A 27402-nucleotide genomic window follows, 5' to 3' on the forward strand; every position below is an offset into this window, starting at 1 on the left:
TTATTAAGTGTCTAAGGTCAAATTTGAACTCAGGTCCTCCTGACTCCAGGGCCGGTGCTCTATGCACTGCACCACTTAGCTGCCACTTATTAATTATCTCTTAAAAGAGTTCTCAAAATGAAAACACCCAGGAATATTATGGTCAAATTCAAAAGCTCCCAGGTCAAAAAGAAGTATCGAATGTGAAAAATAAATAAATAATAAATTATAAATTTTTTTGAAAAAAGAAATATTGCAAGAAGCCAGAAAGACATCATTCAAATATTGTGCAGTAACAATTAGGAAAACAAGAGGATTTAGAATATGATATTCTGAGATAAGGGAGCAAGGAGTAAAACTGAATTTAAGTTTTCAAGGGTTGGGGGAATGGATATTCATTGAAACAGAAGACTTCCAAACCTTCCTGATGAAAAGACCAGAGATAAATAGAAAATTTGACTTTCAAATATAAAACTCATGAGAAGCATAAAAAAGAAAACGGTAAAGAGAAATCATAAGGGATTCAATCATGTTAAACTGTTTACATTCTTATATGGAATGAAGATAATACTTATAACTCCTAAAACAATTTCTTCATTATTAGGGCAGTTAGGAATATATAGACAAAGGACATGGGTATGAGTTGAATATGATGGGATGATAGTTAAAATAGAAATTAAGTGGTGAGAAAAAGGAATGCACCAGGAGAAGAGGAAAGAGAGAGAGGTAGATTGACATAAAAGAGGTAGATAGACATAAAAGAGGCAAAAAAAAAAAGCTTTCACAGCGGATGGAAAATTGTTTGAATCTTACTCTCATTGGAATTGTCTCAAAGAGGGAATAACATTCACGGGGTATAGAAATCTATTTTACCATACAGGAAAGTAGGAGAGGAAGGAGATAAGGGAGGGAGGTCCTGTGCTAATAGAAGAGAAGGCAGATTGGGGGAGGCAAAAATCAGAAGCAAAACACTTGAAAATGGACAGGGTGAAAGAAGAGAGAGAGTAGGCTATATAGGGAAAATAAAATGAAGAGAAATGCATAGTAATCTTAGTTGTGAAAAAAAATTATGGCAAATTTTTCTGATAAAGGCCTTATTTCTCAAATATATAGCGAATTGAGTCAAATTTATAGAAATATAAGCCATTTTTCAATTGATAAATGTTTAAATGATATGAATAGACAATTTTTAGATGAAGTAATCAAAGCTATCTATAAACCATATAAAAATGCTCTAAATCACTATTGATTAAAGGAATATAAATTAAAACAACTCTGAAGTACTATTTTATATATATCAGATTGGCTAATATGACAGAAAAGGAAAATGACAAATGTTGGAGATGTGGAAAGTTGAAACACTAATACATTGACAAAGGAGTTGTGAACTGATTGATTCATTCTAGAGATCAATTTGGAACTATTGCCCAAACTCTTTAATCAAGTAATAAATACCACTATTATGTTTGTACCCCAAAAAGACTTTTTAAAACTTGTTTATTTGTTTTTCTTTTTCTCATGGTTTTTCCTTCCTCCTTTAGTTCTGAGTCTTCTTTCACAAGACTAATATGGAAATATGTTAAACATGATTGTACCTGTAAAACCTATATCAGAATACTTCTTATCCAGGGGAGGGGTAAGAGAAAGGAGAGAGAGAAAAATGTGGAAGTCAAAATCTTATAAAAAATAAACTTTAAAAATTATACTTACTTGTAATTGGGGGAAAATATAATTAAAATTTAAAAAACAAAAAAAGAAATGATGAACAGGCTGATTTCAGAAAAACCTAGAATGACTTACTAATGCTGAATGAAATGAGAATATACACTAACAATTACAATGTGTGATAATCAAACATGATAGACCTAGCTTTTCTCAGCAATGCACATCAAAGGAATTTCTAAAAGACTTTTGAGGGAAAATACTATCATTCTCCAGAGAAAGAATTGATGGAGTCTGAATGCAGATTGAAGCCCACTATTTTTCTTATTTTTGTTGTGCATGTATATAGTTTCTTTCACAACATGGCTAATATGGAAATGTTTTGTTTGAATGAACATATATAGTCTATATCAAATTATTTGTTTCCTTAATGAGAGAGAATTTGGAATTCAGAAAATTCAGAAACATAATAAAAATCATTTTTACATGTAATTGAGAAGAAATAAAATTTTATTAAACATTTTTAAAAGATGACCAATCATGAATTATAATATATCACTTAGACCTCCCAAGGTCAAAAAAGGGGCTAATCACTGAGCAGGCCTTAGAGAAAGGTCTTAGATTCAATTGCTTGGCAACCAGTGGTTAGGTCTACCTAATTAACTAATTGTGCTTGGAGCTCTATCTCAGTTTCTTTTTTGATGCATATTGTATTTTTGAGCACTCTAGGTCAAATAACTGCTTGTTTTCCCTAAGAGATTATCTCCAATTTATCATATATATATATACACATACATACATACATGTATATATCCATATATTATCCTGTATATATAATATATATATATATATATATATATATATATATATATATATATGTTGCTTTGCATGTTGTCACCTGGAGAGCAAGGACTATCTATTGTCTTTTGTTGTAGCCCCATTATTTAGCCAAGTGTTTGGCATAATCTGCCTTAATAGATGTTTATTGGCTTAACTTGACCTGAGTCTAGTCTACTTCCCTCACCCATAGGCAAACTAGCCCTGACTTTTATAGATCCAGGAGGTAGACCTGGATATGTTTCAAAAAGTCTAAAATGGGAAAATCTCAAGTTTCTGCCTTGAGCTTCCACCCTATTTCATGGAAACCTTCCAGTTTCTACTACTAGACTTCATTCATAAGACTGAATGTAATTTTTTTTTAGGATTTTTTTTTTGCAAGGCAATGTGGTTAAGTGACTTGCCCAAGGCCACACAGCTAGGTAATTATTAAGAGTTTGAGGCTGGATTTGAACTCAGGTACTCCTGACTCTAGGGCCGGTTCTCTATCCACTGTGCCACCTAGCCACCCCACTGAATGTAATTTTTAAGGGATAGTTGATTTATTAAAGTCCAATTAGATAATTCTAAAGAAGCTTCCAGGGCAGTGAGGTAGTATAATGGATAGAGAACTGTTCTTGCAGTCAGGAAGATCAAATCAAGGCTTAGACATTTACTAGCTATATGACTCTGACCGGAGTCCTTCCAGCAAAAAGAAGCAGAAGCTTCTAAATAGTAAAAACTAATGAAAATACTTCCTTTGATTACTTCCTCCTTCCTCTCTAATCCTCTGACTGACCATCCTCACTCCCTATTGGAGAAGAGAATCAGGAAAAGGAGTAGAGGATTTGGATCTTGCCAAAATCTGTTTTATGAAGCATTTAGAGAAAATGAGAGATTAGGATTTAATGAGAGGTAATTGCAATGGTTCACAGCAGTGGCCAGTCTCGTTGGTCTGGTTCAGTCTTCCTTGCAACACCTGGTACCATTGTGCTCCACATTTCTTTTAAAGCTGTGCCCATTCTCCAGGATCCGTCCCAGTGCTTAACTTGGGCTACAGCAGAAAGCTGAATATCATCAGTCAGCAAGCATCTGGCCTCCAGTAGGGAAGGAATGGAATAGAAAGGCAGACTAGAAGTCTTTTTCAAGGTTACACAGGTAAAATCATACTGTAACCCCTGCCCTCTCCTAGAATTTCTTTCTTAACTCAGACTCATGTGAGGATAAATTCCCTGGACTCTTTCTTTAATAATCTCTGAGGTCTTCCCTTCATACTGCTCCTTTCTCATTGAAAAAAGGTCCCAGGGGACCTTGTTCCTCAGTAACCTCTGGTACTTCCCCTGTCCCTGGGGCTCCCTCCTCAGGTACCTTTGGGATATCCCCTTTCTCAAGAGCTTCCTTCTTAACTCCTAATGCAATTATAGAATTAAATATTGTATTTCCTTGAGGGCAGGGCTTTTCTATTTGGCATTTAATGTCCAAGAAGCTCCAAGTAACCACCCTGGGCTCAGTCTGGTACTTGACCTGCATTATATATATTCTGGTCCTCAATTTCCTTATTCTTCAGCATCCTGGGGAGAGGCCACAAAGAAAGAGGGGGAGAAAGCAACAAAATGAAGATGAGAACACCATAAAAGGCCAGGCTTCTGGGACGAGTTTTAATCCCCATTTCCTTAAGAGACCAAACTTAAAGGAACCCATATAAAACCATTTCAGGTCCAAGACTAAAATGGAAGGACACTTGGTATCTGACTTTGTGGTAGCAAATGATTATGTGCTCTGAGGCTGAGATGGATCAGTTCTTTGTTGTTTATGCTAATTTTTGCCTAATAATTAATGGAGATCCATGAGAGCTTCAATACATTGCTTTCTGTACCCCCAATCCACTATAAACCAGAGTATCAATGAAAACATCGGATATATTCTTCCAAGTTACTTCACAAATTTCAGAGAAGGCCCCTAGGAGAGATGGAATAGTACCCTCCCTCTACCCAATCCTGGATTGTAGAGATTGTGTTGTGTACTCAAAGTTTTCAGAATGTGCCAGTTTTGCCTGTGGTCAGTAATGTGGTTCCTTTAATGTCTGTCCCTGGGAGATTCTATCTGTGATTAGTCAATGAATTCTTGAATGCTACTGTCATTTATGATTCCCATTCCTAGCTCAGAGACCATTGGGCTTTGTCCTGGGCAAGAGCATTGGCCAAAATTTTGACTTTTTGCTTTATTCCTTCCAGTTCTAAATCCTATAATTCTTTTTTAAATTCATTTTCACATTACTAAAATAATCTTGTTGTGAAAGTAAACACAAACCCCACCCCCCCAAAAAGAGAGAAATCTCAGGAAAAATAAAGTAAGAGGAAAAAACCGTGTACTTTAGTCAGTGTTCAGATACCATCTGCTCTGTATCTGGGATAGATTGCATTCTTTTTCATAAGTTCATCAGAGAAGTTGTTTCAATTTTTTCCCCATAGTTGTTTTTTTTGACTATATTTCCCTCCATTCTATTCCTCCACATTCCAATTTATTCTATTCTTTCTCTTTCTCCTATTACACTGTCCCTCCTCAAAGTGTGTTGCAGCTGACTACCCTCTGCCATGATCTTCCCTCTCTTCTATCACCTACACCCCCTCTATCCCCTTTCTCCCATTCCTTTCCTCTCCTTTTTCCTATAGATTTCTATTCCCTATTTAGTGTAATAATATTTCCTTTCTGAGTCATTCCTGATGAGAATGAAGCCTCATTCATTCTCCCCTCACTTTCCCCACTTCCTTCCATTGTAAAAGCCTTTTCTTCATTCATTTATGCAAAATATCGTAGCCCATTCTACCTCTCCTTTCCCTTTGTCTCAGGACACAGTACATTCCTTTTTCACCCACTGATGCCATCTTTTTTTTTTTTTTTTTTGGTTTTTGCAAGGCAATAGTGTTAAGTGACTTGCCCGAGGTTATACAGCTAGATAATCATTAAGTGTCTGAGGTCAAATTTGAACTCAGGTCCTCCTGACTCCAGGGCTGGAACACTATCTACTATGCCACCTAGCCTCCTCTGACTCCATCTTTATATTATACTATTATATTCAGCTCCTCTCTGTCCCTTATCCAACTATGCCCCTTCTAACTGTTCTTATAAATGAGAATGTTCCTATGAGTTATCATTATTTTCTTCCCATGCAGGAATTCACATATTTCAGTATCATTAAATCTCTCATAATTAGCCCTTCCCATCTATCCTCTCTGTGCTTCACCTGAGTCCTGTGTTTGAAGACCATACTTTCTGTTTAGCTGTGGTTATTACAACAGGAAAGTTTGAAAGTCCCCTATTTTCATTGAATGTCCATCTTTTCCCCAAAAAAGAGGATGTTCAGTTTTGTGGGGTAGTTGATTCTCAGTTGTAATCCAAGCTCTTTTGCTTTCTGGAATATCATATTCCAAGTCCTACAAACCCTTTATGTAGACACTGTCAAGTCCTGTGTAATTCTGACTGTAGTATCATAATGATTGAATTGTTTCTTTCTGGCTGTTTATATTATTTTCTCTTTAACTTGTGTGTTCTGGAATTTGGTTATAATATTACTAGGAGTTGTTTGGAGAGATCTCTTTCAGGAGGTGGATTCTCTCAATTTCTATTTTACCCTCTGCTTCTAGGATATATCAGGGCAATTTTGCGGGATTATTTCTTGAAAAATGAAGTCTATAACCAATATGACCAGAAAGGGCAATGATCAATGTTGAAAGGAATATGGGAAATCTGGGACACTAATACATTGTTGGTGGAGCAATTTGGAATTATACCCAAAGGGCAACAAAAATGTGCATACTCTTTGATCCAGCAATTCCACTACCGGGTCTATACCCTGAAGAGATTATGAAAAAAGAGTAAAAATATCACTTGTACAAAAATATTCATAGCAACCCTGTTTGTGGTGGCAAAGAATTGGAAATTAAGTGAATGCCCTTCAATTGGGGAATGGCTTAACAAACTGTAGTATATGTATGTGATGGAACACTATTGTTCTATTAGAAACCAGGAGGGATGGGAATTCAGGGAAGCCTGGAGGGATTTGCATGAACTGATGCTGAGTGAGATGAGCAGAACCAGAAGAACACTGTACACCCTAACAGCAACATGGGGGTGATGATCAACCTTGATGGACTTGTTCATTCCATCAGTGCAACAATCAGGGACAATTTGGGGCTGTCTGCAATGGAGAATACCATCTGTATCCACAGACAGAATTGTGGAATTTGAACAAAGACTATAACCTTAAATTAAAAAAAAACAAACTGTTATCTTATTATGTAATTTTGCTATCACTTATACTTTATTTTTTTTCCTTAAGGATATGATTTCTCTTTCATCACATCAAATATAGATCAATGCATACCATGGAAACAAAGTAAAGACTAACAGACTGCATTCTGTGGGAGGGTGGGGGGAGGGAAGCAAGATTAGGGGGAAAATTTTACAATTAAAAATAAATAAAATCTTTCAAAATTTTTTTAAAGATAGAGCAGCTAGGTGGCACAGTGGATAGAGCACCAGTCCTGGAGTCAGGAGTACCTGAGTTCAAATCCAGCCTCAAGACACTTAATAATTACCTAGCTGTGTGACCTTGGGCAAGCCACTTAGCCCTATTGCCTTGCAAAAAAAGTAAAAACAAAATTGTTTAAAAATAAAGAAAAATGAAATCTAGGCTTTTTTCCTGGTCATGACTTTCAGGTAGCCTGATAATTTTAAAATTATCTCTGTTGGATCTGTTTTCCAGGTCAGTTGTTTCTCCAATGAGATATTTCACATTTTCTTCTAGTTTTTAATTCTTTTGGTTTTATTGTTTCTTGATTTTTCACAAAGTCATCAGTTTCCCTTAGCTCTACTCTACATTTGAAAGGAGTTGTTTTCTTCAAAGATTTATCTCCCTTTCCATCTGGCCAATTCTGCTTTTTAAGGTATTCTTTTAATCCTTAACCTTTTAGACTGCTTTTTCCATTTGACCTAAACTAGTTTTTAAATATATATATATATATATATATATATATATTTTTTTTTTTTTTTGTATTTTTTATATCTTCTTCACCAAACTACTGACTTGGTTTTCATGATTTTCTTCATCGCTCTCATTTCTCTTCTCAATTTTTCCTCTACCTCCCTTCTTTTTCAAAGTCTTTTTTGAGTTCTTCCAAAGCTTGAGACCAATCCTATTTTTCTTGGAGGCTTTGGATACAGCTTTGACTTTGTCATCATCTGAGTGTATATTTTGATCTTCCATGGGTCCAAAGTAATTTTCTATGGTAATATTCTTTTTTTTCCCCTTTTGTTTGCTCATTTCTCTAGCCTATGATCTGATTTTATCGTGTTTCCAAAGCTTTTGGGTATTTTTAGAATTATCCCCCTCCCCCCCGCCCTGGTAGCTTAATACCTCCAATGTCTTATGAGAGGCTCTTGACTGGTCTCTTGGCCTGTGCTCTGGTCTATGAATGACCACAGGTACTATCCTCTGCTCTGGAGCTGTGAGAAGGTCCCTTCTCCTCTATGATAGTATGGGGGGCCCAGACTGGACTCTGGATCTGAGTATGGGCAAAGCAGCAAAGTTTGCCTCAAGGATAGGAGAGAGACCTTTGCAGTCTCTCTCCACCCCCCTTACCATCTGTGGGCTGAGCCCTCTGGAAGTAGTTTCTGGTGACTCCATAAGTTCCCAGAGAAGGGCTGCCCAGAGGCTGGCACTGGCCTGGGGTCCATATTCACTCTGTTGTGGCAGAGTTCTGCCAGCAAGCTGTCCCTGGTGATCCTGGGCCAAGAGGTCTGGAAACTGCTCTGCTGCCATGGACCCAGGTGCCCCCAGGTATCCAGGCACCCCATGGGTTGTTCCTGGAAGGCTGGAGCAGGTTTGCTAGAATGCAGTGCAGCTGCATCCCAGCTGCACTGTAACTCTTTCCAATTCCCATGGAATAGACTTTTCCCCCAGATCTACCAAGTTGTCTTGGTTTGGAAAATTGTTTCACACAGTCTTTTTGTGGGTTCTGCCACTTCTGTGGGTCTTTCTGGGGAAGTTTCTGGAAATTCCTGCTTTCACTAAATCCTATAATTCTTTTTTTTAGGGTTTTTTTTTTTTTGGCAAGGTAATGGGGTTAATTGGCTTGCCCAAGGCCACACAGCTAGGTAATTATTAAGTGTCTGAGGCTGGATTTGAACCCAGGTACTCCTGACTCCGGGGTCGGTGCTTTATCCACTGTGCCACCTAGCCGCCCCAATCCTATAATTCCTTTTTTTTTTTTTTGGTTAGGCAAACAGGGTTAAGTGGCTTGCCCAAGGCCACACAGCTAGGTAATTATTAAGTGTCTGAGACCAGATTTGAACCCAGGTACTCCTGACTCCAGGGCCGGTGCTTTATCCACTGCGCCACCTAGCCGCCCCTACCAATCCTATAATTCTTAAAGTTAAATTGTACAAGTACAGAAAAAGGGAGGTCTGGTTAGGCATCATTAGTTTCTGTGAAGAAACTGAAGGATTTAATAGGCTACAACAGATAATAGATTTAGGGTTAAAAGGGATCTTTGAGGTCATTTAGTCCATTCTTATATTCTTACTATTCAATATCTGTCTAGATCACATGGCAGTCAGAAAATATAACAATTTTAAATTGCATCCAGAGAGGTACAATGTTCAGAATGGAAGGGAAAGGGAGATCCTCTTCATGTTTGGACCACACTGATTCTGAGTTATTGTACGTACCATATTTCACTGACAAACTGGAATACCTGAAGTAACCAGGAAGGAAATGGGATTGGAGATCATTCCATCTGAAAATAAATTGAGGAATTAGGAATATGTAGCTCAGAAAATTCAAGTATGCCAAGAGTTGTCTAGAGGATCATAGTTTTTGTTTGGCTCTACAGGGCAGAACTGGGAGCAATAGGAAGACATTACATGGAAGAAGAGACTTTAACAGTAATATCTGCCTCAAGGCTATATGGATCGTTGCAATAAGTAATGAGTTCCCCCCAAATTAAATGTCTTCAAGTAAAGACTGCATGAGTATTTCTTGGGAATGCTATGGAAGGGACTACTATTCATAATATGACTTAGATTAAATGCACCTTGAGATTCTCCTCTAGCTCTGAGATTCTGAAATTCTATGACCTGTTATGATCCCTGACCCAAGGGGGTTCCAGATCCCTTTTGGAGATCAGTTCCCAGTTTGGGAATCCTAGCATCCTGGCTGGTGGTTCCTGCAAGCCTGTCATGGCCTGGAAAAAGTCCGGGCTTCTGAGCATGTGGAGGCAGCATTTTTCCTGTGGTCTCTTTCGTTCCCAGTCCCTGGTTCAGTTTTCGGAAATGATCTCGTAGCTCTCGGACACTGATGCCAGACCGTACAATAGTGTCAAATTTACGGAGTCTGCTTGGGGTGGCCAGGGGTTGAGACAATGTGCTCAGGGGTTTGTGCTCCGTAGGCCCATCTAGGGAAATGGCATGGGGACAAGTTAGACTTATTGGGGAGAAAAGTGCTGATACTCCTGTTCTTCTTCACCACCACTTCTCCCTCAATAACCCCAAATTTCCATCTTATGAGAGAGAAGTAATAGTGAAAGGTAGCATGGAAAACCCTGGGCTAGTAGTCTCATTTCAAAAGCTAGGTGCTGGTTCTATCTCTGTGACTTTGGAGAGTCCCTACCTTTTTTGGGGGGGTTCAACTGTCCCCATTAGTTATCCAACTAGATTGGATTTCATGATCTCTAAAATTCCTGACAACTGATGTTCTACAATGTGTGGGGCAGCTGGAATTTTATAGACTATGAACCTTTATTCATTCCAGGGTTTATTCCCACCCATCCTACTGAGTTCCTAAGCCCAGGATCTCACCTGGTGCTGAGACTTGAACACTGTCTAGAACCTCCAGGTCCCTCTGCCTATCCCTGCCTCCATCCCCATCCAGAGCAGCAATGGTGTCCAAAAGGAACTTCAGGCTCTCTTGCTCCCTTGGACTTAGACCCTCCAGGCCCAGCTCCTGCAAGGGGAAGAAGGAATCCAACATGGATACCCTACAACAAAGAACTATTAATGTGTCTACTGTACAAAAGCATTATGTTAGGCCTTGAAGGTGGAAAATGGTATAAAAGTCAACTACACAGGTGGTGAATTATTTTATTTGAAAAGGCCACAAGTCAATTCTAAAGTGAATAGAGAGTTGGGTGCATGACTTTAAATAAAAAAGATGTTTTGGCTGAGATGCAACAATGTATGCATCAATCCTTGGCTACTTGTGTTAATTTTGGCTTAACAATTAACATCAAGAAAAGAGTTCTTCACCAGCCAGCACCCCACCATCCATATGTGGAACCATTGGTTACAACAAATGAAGAAATTTTGAATGCTATAAATTCACTTACCTTGGCAGTATACTTTCTAGGGATATGCACATAGGTGATAAGGTTGACAGAAGAATTGCCAGAGTTAGTTCAGTATTTTGGAGGCACCAAAGGAAAGTGTGGGAGAGCAAAGATATTAGGTTGCCTACCAAGTTGAAGATCTATTGCTGACCTCATGATTGTATGCAGTGGTGGAATTCAGCTGGCTCCCACGGGTTTGGCAGAACTGATACCTAATTTTATGTTGAGTTTGGTGAATCAATTGTTAAAATGACACTTGTAAGCAGGGTTCTCTCTAAAGTGGGTGCCTGAAAAGCTGCTCAATGTGGAAATCAAAAATTTACATTCCTTATTCTTTTTTAGTATTCATCTGTGCAACAGCATTTTCTAAGTGTCCCTAGTAATGTTCATTGCATCCACAGATGAAAAAAATTGACAGAACTATGCTTGTAATATTTATTTATTCACTTCTTAAAACTCATTATACTTTTGATGAAATATTACATTTTAATTCCCTCATTTTGGTTACTTCAGTAAACGAACATATAATGTAAAGAGAAAAAATGTCAATAGGTTAACCATGAGAAATTTGTTATAAACAATGCTTCCACAACCAGAGGAAGGAAAAACAAAATAAAAAACCACAGAATCTGAATGAGCATTACATTCAGTTTTTAAAATTTTTTTCTTAATTTTTTTGTCCTCTCTCTTGGTTTTCTTTCTTGTCCCTTAGTTCTAATTTTTCATATAGAAAAATTCTGTAAAATTGTTAAACAAAAATGTATTTTTTTGTATGTACTAAAATGTACAATATTCACCAGACTGTTCACCACTGAGGGAGGAGAGGGGAGTGGGAAGGGAGAGTGGAAGGAAATTATGTAAGTTATAAATATGCATATGTATGTGGATGAATGTTAAACATAATTGGAAAATAAAGTAAAATATCAAATAAAAAAAGAAAAAAGTGTGTGACAAGCTGTCATTTGTTTCTGCTTTGTATTAAGGCCCAAATTTCCCCAAGATATAATGAGTGCACTGGTGTTCCCTGAAGGGTGAAACTAATAGGAAGTTGGGACACAATGAACCAATAGAAGTATAGATTTTAAGGGTTATCTTATCACCCATTTCAGAAGCCATGGAAATAGAAGGAAAAAAAAGAGTTAGAATAAGTAGAATGAGTTTTGATTCTGCATATGTTCCAATACTGGATGCTGTGATCACGTGGCTGCTTTCATTCCATAAGGATATGTTTAATTACTGTGAATAATATAACATAATCTAGTTTTGTGTATCTCTTTTATTGTTCTTAATTTGAGTTTTAAATGCATGAAATATTAAATTATCTTTTGATATATCCTTTTGTAAACTTAAAACAGACATTAGGGCAGAGAACTGGTTTATTTGAATCCTAACACTGATTGAATATTTATGAAACCTGAACAGTATGCCCGAGTCATGCCAGGAAACTGATTTACTTCCATTTAAATTGTCTTAGGAAGATTCTAAACATTACCTGGCAAGATGAGTTTCCAGACACTGAGGTTCTTTCTCGAGCTGAACCAGGCAATCAACCTTTGCTTCAGATAGCATAACTCTGATGGGCTGATCATGTTGTTGGAAAGTCAAATGTATGTTTGTTTAAGAAACTTATTTTACAAAAAGCTCCTGTAAGACAAGTGCTTACATGGAGGTCAGAAGAAGCATTTTGAAGTCTCTCAAGATCTCTCTCGAGAGTTTTGGAATACAGATTGTGAGACAAGGAAGATAATGGCACAGGACTGACCATTATGGTGTTCCTGCATCAAAGAAGATGCTATGCTCTATTTTCAAAACAGATTGCAGTAGTTCAAAGAAAATGTGAGATGTACAAATTTAGTGACATCTCCACTCCAAATGGTCTTATGGACTATTTGTGATAGACCCGTGATGGAGTCTTCAGAGTTCATATTGATCTGTTCAGCCACAGTGGGATACCTTGTATCTTGACCACAAATTTACTAACGTCATTTTGGTCTTTCTTGGGAACCAAAGTCAAAAACCAACTAAATAGGCCCTCAGGGAGATTCAAAGTTTAGATAGACTCCATTTCCATAATTTCATAGTCTAGTAAAAAGAAAGGATGCAAAAAATACAACTAGCTAGAATAATACTTGGATACATACATACATTATATAGAATATATGTTACCTATATGTCACACAACAAAAGTAATCACTTCATGAGACCTGAGGGGGAAAGACTAGAGGAATCTGCAGAGTATTCATGGAAGAAGTCAAATTTGAGCTGGCATTCAATAAAGGAATTTAGGAAGTCTTTTAGATCTTAGGAGAGGAAAATAGGAGCAGAGGCTCAAAGATGAGAGAAAATGAAAAATTCAGGAGTCAGAAAAAGAGTCAATAATGTTGAAATGGGTTTAACACAATTGTACATGTATAACCTGTATTAGATATCCTGCTGTCTTGGGGATGGGAGAGAGAAAGGAAGGAGGGAGGAAAATTTGGAACTCAAAATCTTGCAAAAATGACTATTGCAGGGCAGCTAGGTATCAAAGTGGATAGAGCACTGGCCCTGGAGTCAGGAGGACCTGAGTTCAAATCTAGTCTCAGATACTTAATAGTTACCTAGCTGTGTGTCCTTGGGCAAGTCACTTAACCTCATTGCCTTGCAAAAACTAAAAAAAAAAAACCATTGAAAACTATCTTTACATTTAATGGAAAAGAAAGAAAATATTTTTAAGGGGGGGAAGGTCAAAGGCCATAGGATCAAGAGATCCTTAGTGATATCTGAGAGAAAATCAGACAGAAATCACAGCATTCCCACCTCAGGGTTTTGGCATTCCAACTGTCCTCCCTTTTCATCTGTATCCATCACCTTGTCAGTTCTCCACTCAGCAGGAATAGTTGGTCCTCAGGATCCTGGAAGTCATAGGCTAGATTGGTGAGTAATCTGGATATTTAATGCCCTCCCCACCCCCAGATTCTGTTTCCTATTTTTCCCCTAGACACAGAATTTGGTGGGATAGGACTCTTGTTGCAGAAGGGCTATTCTAGAGAGATTTCAAGTTATAGCAATCCTAGAGGATACAGAAGGACCCATTACCTGTTCAGCCTTTTGGCTGTCCAGGAGACCCTGGCCAGGCTCTAGCCAGATGCAGAACCCTGACCTGGGACTGCCTCCCAGCTGATAAGATACTTCTGCTGCTGCCTAGGTTCCCCCAACTCCTGCATTAGGCACTTGCCCTGGCCGAAGGTTAACATGGGCAAGGGAGGGGCAGGCAGGTGATGTTCTGTGCAAACAAGAGCTACTTCCTTGAGGTAGTCCAGTCCCTTGCAGCTGTGTCAACACAAACACATCTATGGAAAGGAGACTCCCTACAGGAAAAAACAAAGAGCCCCTGTCACCTTGTCTCCACCCACCCCACCCAGGGATTAGACACACTTTTCCTTCCTCCCATGCAGGGGATTATCAAGGCAGTTCAAGTCATCCCTGCTAGAAACAATAATTCCAATTGCCTCTCTCATAGGTAATTCTGGGACAAACTCAAGAGGGAAAAAACTGAGCCAAAACTAACCCTTATCCCCCTTCTAACACCTTTGACTTATTTGACATTACTCCCTTTCATCCCTTCTACCTTCCTTCCTGTCAAATTGGTCCACTATCTGAATTTCAATTTAACAGGCTATCTCTAGTCTCCCTGCTTTGAATAGGCTATCTTCCATTTCTGGAGAATCCTTAGTTTCCTTCAAGGTTCAGCATAAGTGGTATCTCTTACATGAAGTATTTCCTGATTTTTCCAGGCGATTTGACCAGGTTTTCACCTTTGAATTATCTTTTATTTTACTCAGAGTAAATATAGTCTTATAGCCTCCAGACCAATGTAAGTTGAACTTAAATTCCTCCAGCATGTGCTTTACACTAATAAAAACTTAGGGGGGTGGCTAGGTAGCATAGTAGTTAAAGCACCAGTCCTGGAGTCAGGAGTACCTATCAGACACTTAATGATTACCTAGCTGTGTGGCCTTGGGCAAGCTGCTTAACCCATTTGCCTTACAAAAACCTAAAAAAAACCAAACAACTTAGTAAATAGTTTGTTGAATTGAATTTTAATTTGGTTAAAATTTGCTTAAGGGCAGAGCTGGGGGGGCAGGAAATGGGATAGAAATTAGGCTAGAGTTGTAAAAATCATAACCATGTATATATATACATACATATATATATATATATATATATATATATATATATATATATATCATTGTTTGTAAGTTTTACACAATTTATCTCATTTTGTTTGCTACTATTATTCCAGATTTACAGTTGAAGAAGCTGAGGTTCAAAGAAATTGTGTCAACTCACATAGTTGCTAAGTATGGAATTGAACCAACCCCTCCCTTTCAATAACACCAACTCCAGTACTTCAATTTAGAGATTTTTTAAAGTCATTGATTTAGAGGGCCCTCGGGGTTGTGAACCCTAAAACTGTAAAAAACTTAAAAATATAGGGTTAAAACAAAATTGACAGAAAGTATAGATTAGACATGAAGTTTTATTCTCTGTGATGTACTATCTAAACCTTAAAGTGAAGTTCATTTCAGGAAAATGATCCTGCTTGCATAGGAAAACAGTTGATCTTTTATGCAAAAACAGAGAATAGGGAAAATCATTAATCTTTGTGGCCTATCCATGAAAATTACACAGTATCTTTGCTCCAAACTGCTCCTCAAAGACTATTATTTTTTTTGCTTAGTTTTTTTTTTTTTGACAAGGCAATGGGGTTAAGTGGCTTGCCCAAGGCCACACAGCTAGATAATTATTAAGTGTCTGAGGCTGGATTTGAGCCCAGGTACTCCTGACTCCAGGTCCGGTGCTCTATCCACTGCACCAGCTAGCCACCCCAAAGACTATTATTTTGTACAATACTATAGGATCTCTTCCTATAGTCATCACTTCCTGGAAGGGCTCTTCTCCCAGCATCCTGATCATTGAAATCCTGAGTTTGTAATTAACTTCAGGTTAAGATACTAGGAGCCTTTAATTTCTTTTGCAATTTTTTTTTAGGTTTTTGCAAGGCAAATTGGGTTAAGTGACTTGCCCAAGGTCACACAGCTAGGTAATTATTAAGTGTCTGAGGCTGTATTTGAACTCAGGGACTCCTGACTCCAGGGCTGGTGCTCCATCCTCTCTATGCACTGCGTCACCTAGCTGCCCAGAGCCTCTAATTTCTTACTGGTTTGGTAGGACAACAAGATGGTGCAGTGGGCGGAAGGCTGGCCCTGAAGTCAGGACTTGAGTTCAAATCTAAACTTACTGTGTGACCTTGGGCAAGGCACTTAACCCTGATTGCCTTGAATCCAGGATCACCTCCAGTCATCTTGATTCCTATCTGTCCACTGGATGCAGGCAGCTCCGGAGGAGAAAGTGAGATGGGTGACATAGCACAGCCCCTCCTCACTCAAATTCAGTCCATGTGCTTGTCCCGGCATCCCCTCCCTGATGTCGTAGTCTTCAAAAATGAAGGAGAAAACATTATTAACAACTAATTGGGCAAGGTGACCAATTTCAAAAGGAATCAGTCTTTTACAAGGATATATAATTTTAGAAATGATTACGCTCGGGGGTGACTGGGTGGCGCAGTGGATAGAGCCCGGGCCCTTCAAATCTGGCCTCAGACACTTAACAGCTGTGTGGCCCTGGGCAAGCCACTTAACCCCACTGCCTTGAAAAAACTAAAATAAATAAATAAATAAATAAAATAAAATAAAAAGAAATGATTCAGCTTCACAGGGTGGTCTGGTCCTACCCCCTGATTTGACATTTGAGGGAACTGAGGCCCAGAGTTTTCAATCACTTGCTTAAAACCCCAGTTTCCAGTTAGCAGGGCAGCGGGCAGAGGCTGGAGAGCCAAGGGCGGTGGGTGAGGGCAGCGGGCGTCCGGGGCGGCCCCAGGACCGGGCTCCACCCGCTCACCCGGGCGCGCTATAAGGCTCGCGGCGGGGCAGAGACGCTCTAGCCAGTTCCGGTCTCTGCGGCGCCGGCCACGCGCGGCCGGAAGTCAAGCGCCGGGACCGCTTAGCCGCGGCTCCGAGGCCGGCCCGAGGGCGGAGACCACCCAGTCGCTCACCCCCGCCCCGGGGGCCACCACCCGGCGCTGGCTTGCCCCCGGATGCTGAGACCGCGGTTTGGCCCTCGCCCGACCCCTGACCTCCGACCCCTCACCCCTCACCCCTCTCCCCAGCCTTTCCGTTTCTTTCTCTTGGGGAGCAAACCAGGCCCCTCCCCTCTCTGATTCATGACCCCCACCAGAAACCCCGCTCTCCCTGCAGCCTCTCGCGCTCCTTCCCCAATTAACCCTTCTCCCCAGCCCTGTGAAACCAGCCTCCCCTCAGCCCCCTTCCCCTTCCCTCCCTGATCCTTCTTCAGGCCCCCCTTCTGCAGGCCATGAGCCGGGAGGAGGCCCCGGACCCGAGCAGACCCCCCAGAGAGGACGGAAGCGGAGAGGCCCCCAGGGCCCAGGAGATGACTCCTTCACCCCCAGGGAGCCCACAGCCCATGGAGCCCGCCAAGTCTCTGGATCCCCAGCCCGGTGGAGACCAGGGGGCCGAGGGCCAGCCCTCTGTGGGCTCCCCCGAACATCCTCTCCACATAAGAACCAAAAAACTGGTCCTTCACATGGACATAAACAACACCATCCTCGTGTCTGACAGTGCCACTCACCAGGGCCCCGTGGCCGCCCTCAACTCTTACCTGAGCACTGTGTGTTGGGGGAAGTTCAACCAGGAGGGTAAGAAGCATCTCAGGACCCTGGCATTGCTGCCAGCGGGCATTCCGCCTTGTGAGCCTGTTGCCAACATACATTTGTGTCTTAGGTGGGTCTTTGGGCTAGCTGTTATTGTAGAGGGCGAGGTAGTGAGTCTTTAGCAGTCCTAAGAAGGAGAGGCACCAGAGTGCTATGAAAGGACCTGCTGGACCTGTTGAAATCCTGATTTGACATTAGCCAAGTTGAAATCTTGTGTGAACTTAAGTTCAAATTACTGAATTCCTTTGAGATTCTGATTCTTTCTTCTTTTTTTTTGGTAAAAATGATTTTTTAACACATGTTTTTTTCAATTTTGTAAAACTTAATAGTGCCATTTTTATTGTTGTTAGAAAATAACCTGAGATCCGCAAGTCTAACCAATCCCCCTTCCTCTCTGGTTTCCCTAGAGACATCCCCCCCCCCCCCAGCAGGAGTCATCACTTGAGCTTCAGGATACCCAGGGTTCCAGTTTAGGATCTTCTCCTGACTCCCTGTAACTTCGGGCAAGTTGCTGTTGTATAACTCAGCAATTGTTCTGGAATCTGAAGGACTGAAATTCATAGGATTATAGATTAATTGGTGGCAGGGACCTTCAAAAGTCAGTGTACCTACCACATAGGAGGAAACTGATGGTTAGAGAAATGAAGTGACTTGCCCAAAGTCAAACAGCTAGTAAATGATAGAGACAATATTTGAACAAGTCTTTTGAGTATTTGGCCCTTTTCCCACTTCACCTGTACAATTTTTTCAGATTTCCTCATTTACAAGCTATGTGATCTTGAGCAAATCATCTCTCCTGTCAGCCTTAGTTTATTATCTCCATCTGAAGAGGGTAATAATAACTATGCTACTTATGTCACCAAATGTAGCCAATGGCCTGGAATCAGGAAGACCTGAGTTCAAATCCAGCCTCAGACACTCAGTAACTGTTTAACCCTGGTCTGCCTTAGTTTCCTCCTCTATAAAATGTGCATAATTATAGCATCTACCTTCCAAGATTGTTTGTTGTGAGGATCAAAGGAGATAATATTTGTAAAGCATGTTATATACCTTAAAGAGCTATAAAAATGACAACTTATTACAAAATAACATAGAAATTACTGATATTATTATTATTCCCCTCTTAAAACAAATGGTCCTGGGCAATTCACTTAAACTCTCAGTGTCCTATGCAACTTTTTTAAACTTTGCAGAGGATTTGCAGGTTTGCTTTTAATAAAGGGAGTTTCCTTGCCTGAAATTCCCTACATGGATGATATAAATCCATTTTGGAAAAGAAAAATTCCCTCTCTGAATCTCAGAGAGATCTGGTGAAAGCATTTTAATAGACAGTCTATTCCAACATGAATCCAGGAACATACTTCTGACTCTGTTCTGAATACTGGGTTTGGAGAGAGTTGGCCACCATTGAGCTCCATGTCTGAGAGGGAAACATAGATGTCCTTTCCTAATTTTTACTATGTTCCATTTCTCCCTCCTCTATTATACACCCATCCCAACTCTGAACTCAACTTTCTCTTTCAGGTGAGTGGCAGTGGCTGAGTGAATTCCCTTCATTGCAGCCCCCTAGCCCTGATGCTAGCAGCTTCTCCTCGAATTTTGACTGTCACACCTCATTTACATCAAGTACCCAAGGAAGCTGCTTCCAGACACTTTTCTCCTCTTACCTGCAGTTGTTGGAGTGGCCTGGCCAGCCTGATGCAGTTTTCTCTGTCCAAGGGGAAAATGGCCGTCATTACCACCGTGTACTGCCAGCCTTTTTCAAACTACTGGCTGGTCTTTGTCAGCAGGGCCGCCGCTTTGCTATCATTTTCCGCACCTTTGGCAAAGACTTGATCTCACTTCTTCAGACCACACACAATGCCCTTCATGGTCAGCATCCACAATTCTCATCCCTGAAAGAGGTGATGGTAAGAGATGGTAAGAGGGAAACCAGAGTAAGACATTTCTCAGGAGAGGTTCAGTAGTCTAGTGACTGAAGAACAGCCAGTTTTTCTTAGAACTGGGGGAAAGAAGGGAAACTAGGTGAGTAGGGTAACACTGGAGCTTTGTGTTGGCCTGTACCTGTTCCTTTTCCCTGCAGCTCCCTGTCGATCTACGACCTGGAAAGGTCCGATGCAGTCCAAATAAGGTGATGGTCAGTCGAGGGAAAGAAATGGTGTCCAGTTGGCCAGATGCAAGAGTTGTGTATAACTACTTCAGTGCTATAGAAGGCCTGGCGGGCTTTCAGGACCACTTTGATTGGTAATAACAATGATAACCCTGAGGAGTTATTGTATCACTATACATTTACAAAGTACTTTCCTCACAAGATCCCTGGGCTATAGACAATACAAATATTAATCTTGCTATTTTATAAATGAAAAAAATAGACTCAAAGAAAAGTAACTTGCTCAGGGTAAAACAAAACCAGTAAATTTCCAAGCCCAGTCTTAAATTTTGATATTCTGAGCCATTTCAGAGCTCTTTCTACCCCCACTATCTGTCTGTCATCTTGAGAACTGACATCTCTAACTTGGTTGTGGTTTCTTCAGGGTCAGGGAATGACCTAGGACTGAAGAAGGTAACTAGTAATCCAGTTTCTCCATACTTCCTTTATGGACTCTATCCCCTCCTCCAAAGCATCGTTTAGGTACTGTCTTCTCCATGAACAAAGTCTTCTCTGAACATTTGGCACATAGTAGTTTAATAAATATTTATTGATTTGGTTGTGTGGTTTGATGTCAACAGTTCTCATGAGAGGCATAAATGAAAGCTCATTATGTATCCTATCGCCAAATTTCTGCTGCTAGAATGGGCCTGGGTGAACCCAAGTAGAATCCCCACACTAGCTCACCAATCATTGGCAAATGATTGTCCTAGTTTGAAGCTCAGGAAGTTGTGGGTTTCTTGATGACTCCCCCACAACATCCCTCATTTTTTCCTCCTTTCCAGGTGGGCTAAGAACAATTTCTCCAGTCAGGGTGGCAAGCCACTGTGGGTGGATCCCTGTGACCCTGAGGTTCAACACATCTGCTTTGATGATAATATTCGACTACAGGACAAAGACAGCATCATCCACCCCCAGGTACAAATAGATTGGAGCATTGGAAGGTAGAGGAGATGGCTTTTAAGTCAGAGACAGGAAGTGGCACAGAGGATAGAGGATATACTGCTGGTCTTGGAGGTAGAAAGACCTGATTTCAAATCCTGCCTTGCACTTTGTTATGTGACCCTGGATCAAGTCAATAAGTCAACCAGCTTTCTCTATTTAAAAAAATTTTATTTCATTTTCAGTTCTGAATTCTCTTTCTCACTATTCTCATTCTCCTGCTTGATGAGAAGGCAAAAAAACAAAACTCATTACAGATATATAATCAAAGAATTTATTAAGTGCTTGCTGTAGACCAGGCACTCTGCTAAGAGCGAAGGCTGTAAAGAAAAGCAAAAATAACCCCTGCTTTCAAGTAGCTCATACTTTTTTTTTTAAGGTTTTTGCAAGGCAAATGGGGGTTAAGTGGCTTGCCCAAGGCATACAGCTAGGTACTTATTAAATGTCTGAGGTCAGATTTGAACTCAGGGACTCCTGACTCCAGGGCTGGTGCTCTACCCACTGAGCCACCTAGCCATCCCCAAGTAGCTCATACTTTAATGGAATAAACAACATGCCAACACTTTGGAGAAACCAGATGAGTTCTCTTAGAGGGATGTCATTAAAATTAAAATTAAGAAGGACCAGAAAAGGCTTTTTTTCAGAAGATAGGTCTTGAGCTGAGAATTGAAAGAAGCTAGGGAAGACATGAGGCAGAAATGAGGGAGAGAATTCCAGGTATGGAGCCAGTCAGTGAAAATGCAAAGTTGTACACAGTTGGAAGATGGAGTATCATGTGTGAGAAACAGGAAGGAGATGACTGGTTTCTTAAATAGTATTTTATTTTTTCCCAATAACATGTAAAGACAAAGTCACACAACTAGTTAAATATCAAGTGTCTAGGGCCAGATTTGAACTCAGATTCTCCTGATTCCAAGGTTGGTTGCTCTTTTCACTGTGCCACTTAGCTACCCCTAACATTCAATTTTTTTTTTTTTAAATTGAGTTCTAAATTTTCTCTTTCCTTTTCTTCCTTCCTTCCTACCTCCCAGAGACAGTAAGAAATTTGACTTAGGTATTATATATACAATCAATTAAAATATTAAGGAGAGTATGTGGAAGGGAAGAAGGTCTAATAGGACTGGAGAGATGGAAAAAGTCCAGCTTAAAAAGAGCTTTAAAAGGCAAACAGGATTTTCTTTTTGACTCTGGAGGGAGTAGGTTACTAGTTGACTTTCCTCAGCTTCACTTTGTTCATCCATCAAATGAGGGAGTTAGGACCTGATGGGACCTAATGTTCCTTATAGCTTTAAATCCATGTTACTATGAGTGGAATTAATCCAAGTTCATGAAAGATAGCCAAACTAAAGCCTGGGCCAACCAGAAGTTGATTATGTTAGAATTGGGCTGATATCCAAGGCTTCCTCAGCATTAACCATTGTGGGAGGATTGAAGTCTTTCCTTGAGTCTAAAGAATGGATGGTGATTTTGGGTAGCATATTGCTGAACCCTCTTCTCAGCCTCAAATAGAGATCCCAGCACAGTCTGTCTTCCTGAGGTCTGATTGTTTGTGTGTGTGTGTGTGTGTGTGTGTGTGTGTGTGTGCATGTTCTTATCTACAGGTATTTCTGGGCCAGGGAGGACAAGAATACTGCACAGTCCCTACCTCTGAACTCTACAATATCTGCCTTGTGCAAAATGATCTCCTTCAGGCCATTGCCAACCCTGACTACTTCTTGATGACTGTGAACCAGTGTGAGGAACGGTATGACCAGTACTTGTCAAAGGTCCAGGCAGATAGGGGCAGTTGAGAAACCAGCTCAGCTGAGGAGTAGACTTCCAGTTCACTTCAACAAATAGCCGTCCTGGACTTTATGGCAAGTTGCCTGCTGCATTTTAATCAGGATGGGGAGAGGGGGCAGAGGGTAGGAAGGACCATTAAGTCATTTCTTAGTGTCTTTTAGCTTGTGTCAAGATGGGAGTTATAGGTTGGGAAATATCTTCCCCCTTCACTCCAAAGACCTTTGCACATGGACTTTTGGCTTGGGTAGGGGGGTTCTGCTTTGCTTTGGTTTCTGTTACATAAACTGGTGCCCATCTGGTTGGAATCTACACATTAAAATTCAGCTTCAATGTGGGACCAAACGGCTTCTCTCTTTTTCTCACTGGTTAAATGGAGTACACCCATGGTTAGTATGACTGGATTCTGAGATTTGGTCTTGGGATAAGGTGAACTCTGGCCCCAGCTCCAGAAGTAGAAGGAAAGAGGGTCATCCAGGTTTCCACAGTAGGTCTAAGGCAAATATGGAATAGAATGGAAATATATTAAATCCTTATTATATGCCAAGTGGTATTAGAGAGGGAGTAAGAGACCTGAGGGTTGGGATAATGGCAGGGTCTGGGCTACTTCTTTCTGGGGTGAGAATGGGAAGGTCAACAACTAGTCAAGATTAAACATGGAGGAAGGATTTGCATGAACTGATGCTGAGCAAGATGAGCAGAACCAGATAAACACTGTACACCCTAACAGCAACATGGGGGTGATGCTCAACCTTGATGGACTTGCTCATTCCATCAGTGCAACAGTCAGGGACAATTTTGGGCTGTCTGCGATGGAGAATACTATCTGTATCTAGAAAAAAGAATTGTGGAGTTTAAACAAAGACCAAAGACTTACCTTTAATTTATTATTTTTGTTTTTTTGTTGTTGTTGTTGTTGTTGTTTTAGGTTTTTGCAAGGCAAATGGGGTTAAGTGGCTTGCCCAAGGCCACACAGCTAGGTAATTATTAAATGTCTGAGACCGGATTTGAACCCAGGTACTCCTGACTCCAGGGCCGGTGCTTTATCCATTGCGCCACCTAGCCGCCCCATTACCTTTAATTTAGAAAAAAAAAGTTATCTTATTATATAATTTTGCTATCTCTTATACTTTATTTTTCTTCCTTAAGGATATGATTACTCTCTCATCACATTCAACTTAGTTCAATGTATACCATGGAAACAATGTAAAGACCAACAGACTGCCTTCTGTGGGGGGTGGGGGGAAGGAAGCAAAGATTAGGGGAAAAATTGTAAAACTCAAATAAAATCTTAAAAAAAAAAGATTAAACATGGAACTAGATTTTTTTGCCCCATAAGACCACCCAAACACTTGGTAGTAATGCATACATTTATTAATTTTCCTAAAACCATGTCTTATATGACATAAAACTCATGTGCAAGCTGGGTGTCAGTCAGTCCTGAAAGGATGGTTGATAAAAGTACAATTCATCAATGTGGCATGCATCCATTCTATCCTTGAGGGGAGGAATTGGACATGGGTTTTGAAAGTTGGGTCAGATATTTCAAAGATTGGATGAGGGAAAAAAGCTAGACAGATTTATACCAATGTTGCCTTTTTAAAAGGACTCCCAAGTCCATATCTCTTGCCCTGTGCTCTCATTAGCATTCCAAACCTATATTTTCATCTCTAAGCCATTTCTAATTGTGGGTTGTGATGGAAAGCTCTCTCTGACTCAGAATCTTCCCCTTGTCAACTGATCTCAATTTGATCCCCCTTCCTGCTAATAACTGGTTTCCAAGACTAGAATTCAATAATATGTTTTTGACCTACCACTCACTCTTCCCCTACCCCCACCCCCATCACCAGTGCTTTACCACAGTCTGTCATCATCATCATCATCATCACCACCACTACCACTACCAAGTCATTATCTAAACTCTCCAATAACTCTATATCTCCTTCAGTTTGAGCTTTCTTGTTCTCCCTTCAATTATCACTGATTGCCCCTTTCCTTATTCACATAAATAACTTACTTTTCCATAAGCTTATTAAAGCATAAATGTAACAGTGCCTCCTTTCTCTAGCATTTTAAAATTTTTGGAAACACTTTTACATATATTCTTGTATTAGTACTTAAATTAGCTCCTTGGGGTAGATGATCCTCTTTTTATAGGTATGGAGACTAAGGTGCAGAGAAGTGTACATTTTAACAATGACTTTTTTATTCATTTTTATAGTATATTTTAGCATTCATTTTTGTAAAATTCTCTCTATCCTCCCTAAGATAGCAAGTAATCTAATATAGGTTATACATGTACAGTCATTAACAATAACTTCACAATATATTCCTCAGGTAAATGATTTCTGATGCTTCTTTGTGGCATGAAGGTATCTTGGGTTCTCAAAGACCTATACTCATTCAGGGCAGGTTCTCTGCAGCCAGAAAGGACTTGCACATCGGTCTGCTCTTGGTCAGGGAATAACTTTTTTTTTTTTTTGTGGCTTATTTTTTTTTTTAGGTTTTTTGCAAGGCAATGGGGTTAAGTGGCTTGCCCAAGGCCACACAGCTTAGCTAATTATTGTCTTGAGACTGGATTTGAACCCAGGTACTCCTGACTCCAGGGCCGGTGCTTTATTCACTGTGCCACCTAGCCGCCCCAATGTGGCTATTTCTGAGAACAGCTCATGAAACAACTCGTCTGCTACAAGGTATAGAAGAATTGAGATCCCCATAAATGGAGAGTATGCTGACCTCCATGATTTTATGGATTGTTGAAGGTTTGTTTTTAATATAATTAAATATATATATATATGAATATAATATAATATAATTAGTAATTTCAACAAAAAGGAAATAAGGAATAAAATTCCATTTATACCTTTCCTCTGTATTTCTCACCAACTTTCTTCAGTCTCTATTTCAAATCCTTACAACATGCAAGGGGAGGGGGCAGCTAGATGGCGCAGTGGATAGAGCACTGGCCCTAGAGTCTGGAGGACCTGAGTGCAAATCCAACCTCAAGACACTTTAAACATACTAGACCATTCTCACAACAAGCCTGGGAGTTAGGTGTGATTGAATTTTCCCCCTTTAACCAATGAAGTAACTGAGGCATAGATGGATTAAGTGTTATCACTCAGGGGTACACAAGCTATTCAGTGTCCTTACTTCAGGTCCAATGCTCTGTCTACTACCTAATTGTCATTGTTGAAATAGGCAAGGCAAGAGTTTTCTAACTGGGGCGGCTAGGTGGCGTAGTGGATAAAGTACCGGCCTTGGAGTCAGGAGTATTTGGGTTCAAATCCGGTCTCAGACACTTAATAATTACCTACCTGTGTGGCCTTGGGCAAGCCACTTAACCCCATTTGCCTTGCAAAAACCTAAAAAAAAAAAGTTGTCTAACTTAGGTTTGTGGCTATGTAAGTAGAGAAAAGGAACTGAATGTGAGTTGTTTTGAAAGTGGAATTGATGACTCAGTAACAATGGACGATTCTGTGGTTGTGAGCCTGAATGACTGGGAATAATGGTGCTCACCTTAATAAGAATGGGGAAGTTTGGAGGAGAGGTAGGTTTGTGTTCCATTTTGGACATGTTGTCTTTGAAGTGCCAATGGGGCAAGCAGAAGATAGCCAGTTTGTACAAAGTGGAGCTTGAGAAAAATCAGGGCTAAACATAGGAATTTAGGAGTTAATTGCATAGAGATGATAGCTGAACCTGATAATCTGCTGTTCTAATTTTTTCTTCACTTTGTATTTATTCCTATAAATCAACATATTTCTTCGTATTCCTTCCCATTTTTCATTGTTTAATGCCTAAAGCATTAGTAAGCACTTAATACATACAAGATGGCTGACATTATAGCACAATAATAATACCTTGCATTGTTCTAGCTCTGGCACCAATTACAATTTACCACATAAATCATCTATAGCTTTTTTCTTTTTATTTATTTGTTTTCTCTAACAATGTGCAATGGCAGTTTTCACCAACCATTTTTTTGGCAAGGTTTTGGATTTTACATTTTTCTCCCCCTCTCCCTTCCCTCCTTCCTCCTCCTGCCAGAAAGAAATCTAATATAGGCACTATTTTTTTTTAATTTTTAATTATGTTGAACATAGATCCAGGTTAATTATGTCATGAAAGAAGAATTAAATCCAAATGGAAGAAAAAAAGCCATTAGAGAAAAAAATTACATAAAACAACTTTTAAAAATTGAAGATAGTAAGGTTTGGTCTTCATTTAAACTCCAGTTACTTCTCTGGATATGGATGGTATTTTCCATCACTAGTCTTAAAATTGTCTGATTATTATACTGATGAAATGAACAAGTCCATCATAATTGATCATCATCCATTGTTGTTAGGGTATACAATTTTATTCTGGTTCTGTATAGCTTTTCTCTTACAAAAAAATTAAGGCTGAGAAAAGTCAGATGAATTGCCCAAACTCTCAGAGCTAGTTAGTGGCAGAAAGACTGGGACCCATGTTTCCTGTTTTGCCCTGACTCTGGTACTCAGGAAGTCCAACCTTTCAGAACTTGATTCCTCATCTATAAAATGAACAAGAAGGATTAAATCAGAAATTCTTAACTTAGTATCATGGAGTCTTTTGATACCACCTGCTGAAGCCCATAACTCCTTTCTCAGAATAATGTTTTTTTGTTTTTTTTTGTTTTTTTTTTAGTTTTTGCAAGGCAACGGGTTAAGTGGCTTGCCCAGGGCCACACAGCTAGGCAATTATTAAGTGTCTGAGCCCGGATTTGAACTCAGGTACTCCTGACCCCAGGGCCGGTGCTCTATCCATTGTACCACCTAGCTACCCCCACTGCACCACCTAGCTGCCCCAGAATAATGCTTTTTAATGAATAAAGTAAAATGTAGAGATTACAAAGGAAACCAATTACATGGCAATAAAGATATAATTCCCTGAAATTT

At 39.9% G+C, this 27402-nt stretch overlaps 1 protein-coding gene across 1 annotated transcript; it reads left to right on the top strand.

The window, feature by feature from the left end:
* The first annotated feature begins 16826 nt into the window (after nucleotides 1-16826).
* On the top strand, nucleotides 16827-23741 carry LOC141495974 (uncharacterized). Its single transcript, XM_074197923.1, has 6 exons — nucleotides 16827-16994; nucleotides 17238-17598; nucleotides 19138-19523; nucleotides 19697-19857; nucleotides 20548-20680; nucleotides 22306-23741. Exons 2-6 carry the CDS (start codon nucleotides 17256-17258, stop codon nucleotides 22492-22494), a joined length of 1212 nt encoding a protein of 403 aa, XP_074054024.1. The 5' UTR covers nucleotides 16827-16994; nucleotides 17238-17255; the 3' UTR covers nucleotides 22495-23741.
* The last annotated feature ends 3661 nt before the right edge of the window (nucleotides 23742-27402 follow it).

The sequence above is a fragment of the Macrotis lagotis genome, chromosome 8 (genome assembly GCF_037893015.1).
Source record: "Macrotis lagotis isolate mMagLag1 chromosome 8, bilby.v1.9.chrom.fasta, whole genome shotgun sequence".
NCBI lineage: Eukaryota > Metazoa > Chordata > Mammalia > Peramelemorphia > Peramelidae > Macrotis > Macrotis lagotis.

Coding starts and splice junctions, on each gene's coding strand:
- LOC141495974 (XM_074197923.1), top strand. CDS start 17,256: ATGAGCCGGGAGGAGGCCCCGGACCCGAGCAGACCCCCCAGAGAGGAC. Junction 17,599..19,137: donor GGGGAAGTTCAACCAGGAGG/GTAAGAAGCATC, acceptor TTTCTCTTTCAG/GTGAGTGGCAGTGGCTGAGT. Junction 19,524..19,696: donor CATCCCTGAAAGAGGTGATG/GTAAGAGATGGT, acceptor TTTTCCCTGCAG/CTCCCTGTCGATCTACGACC.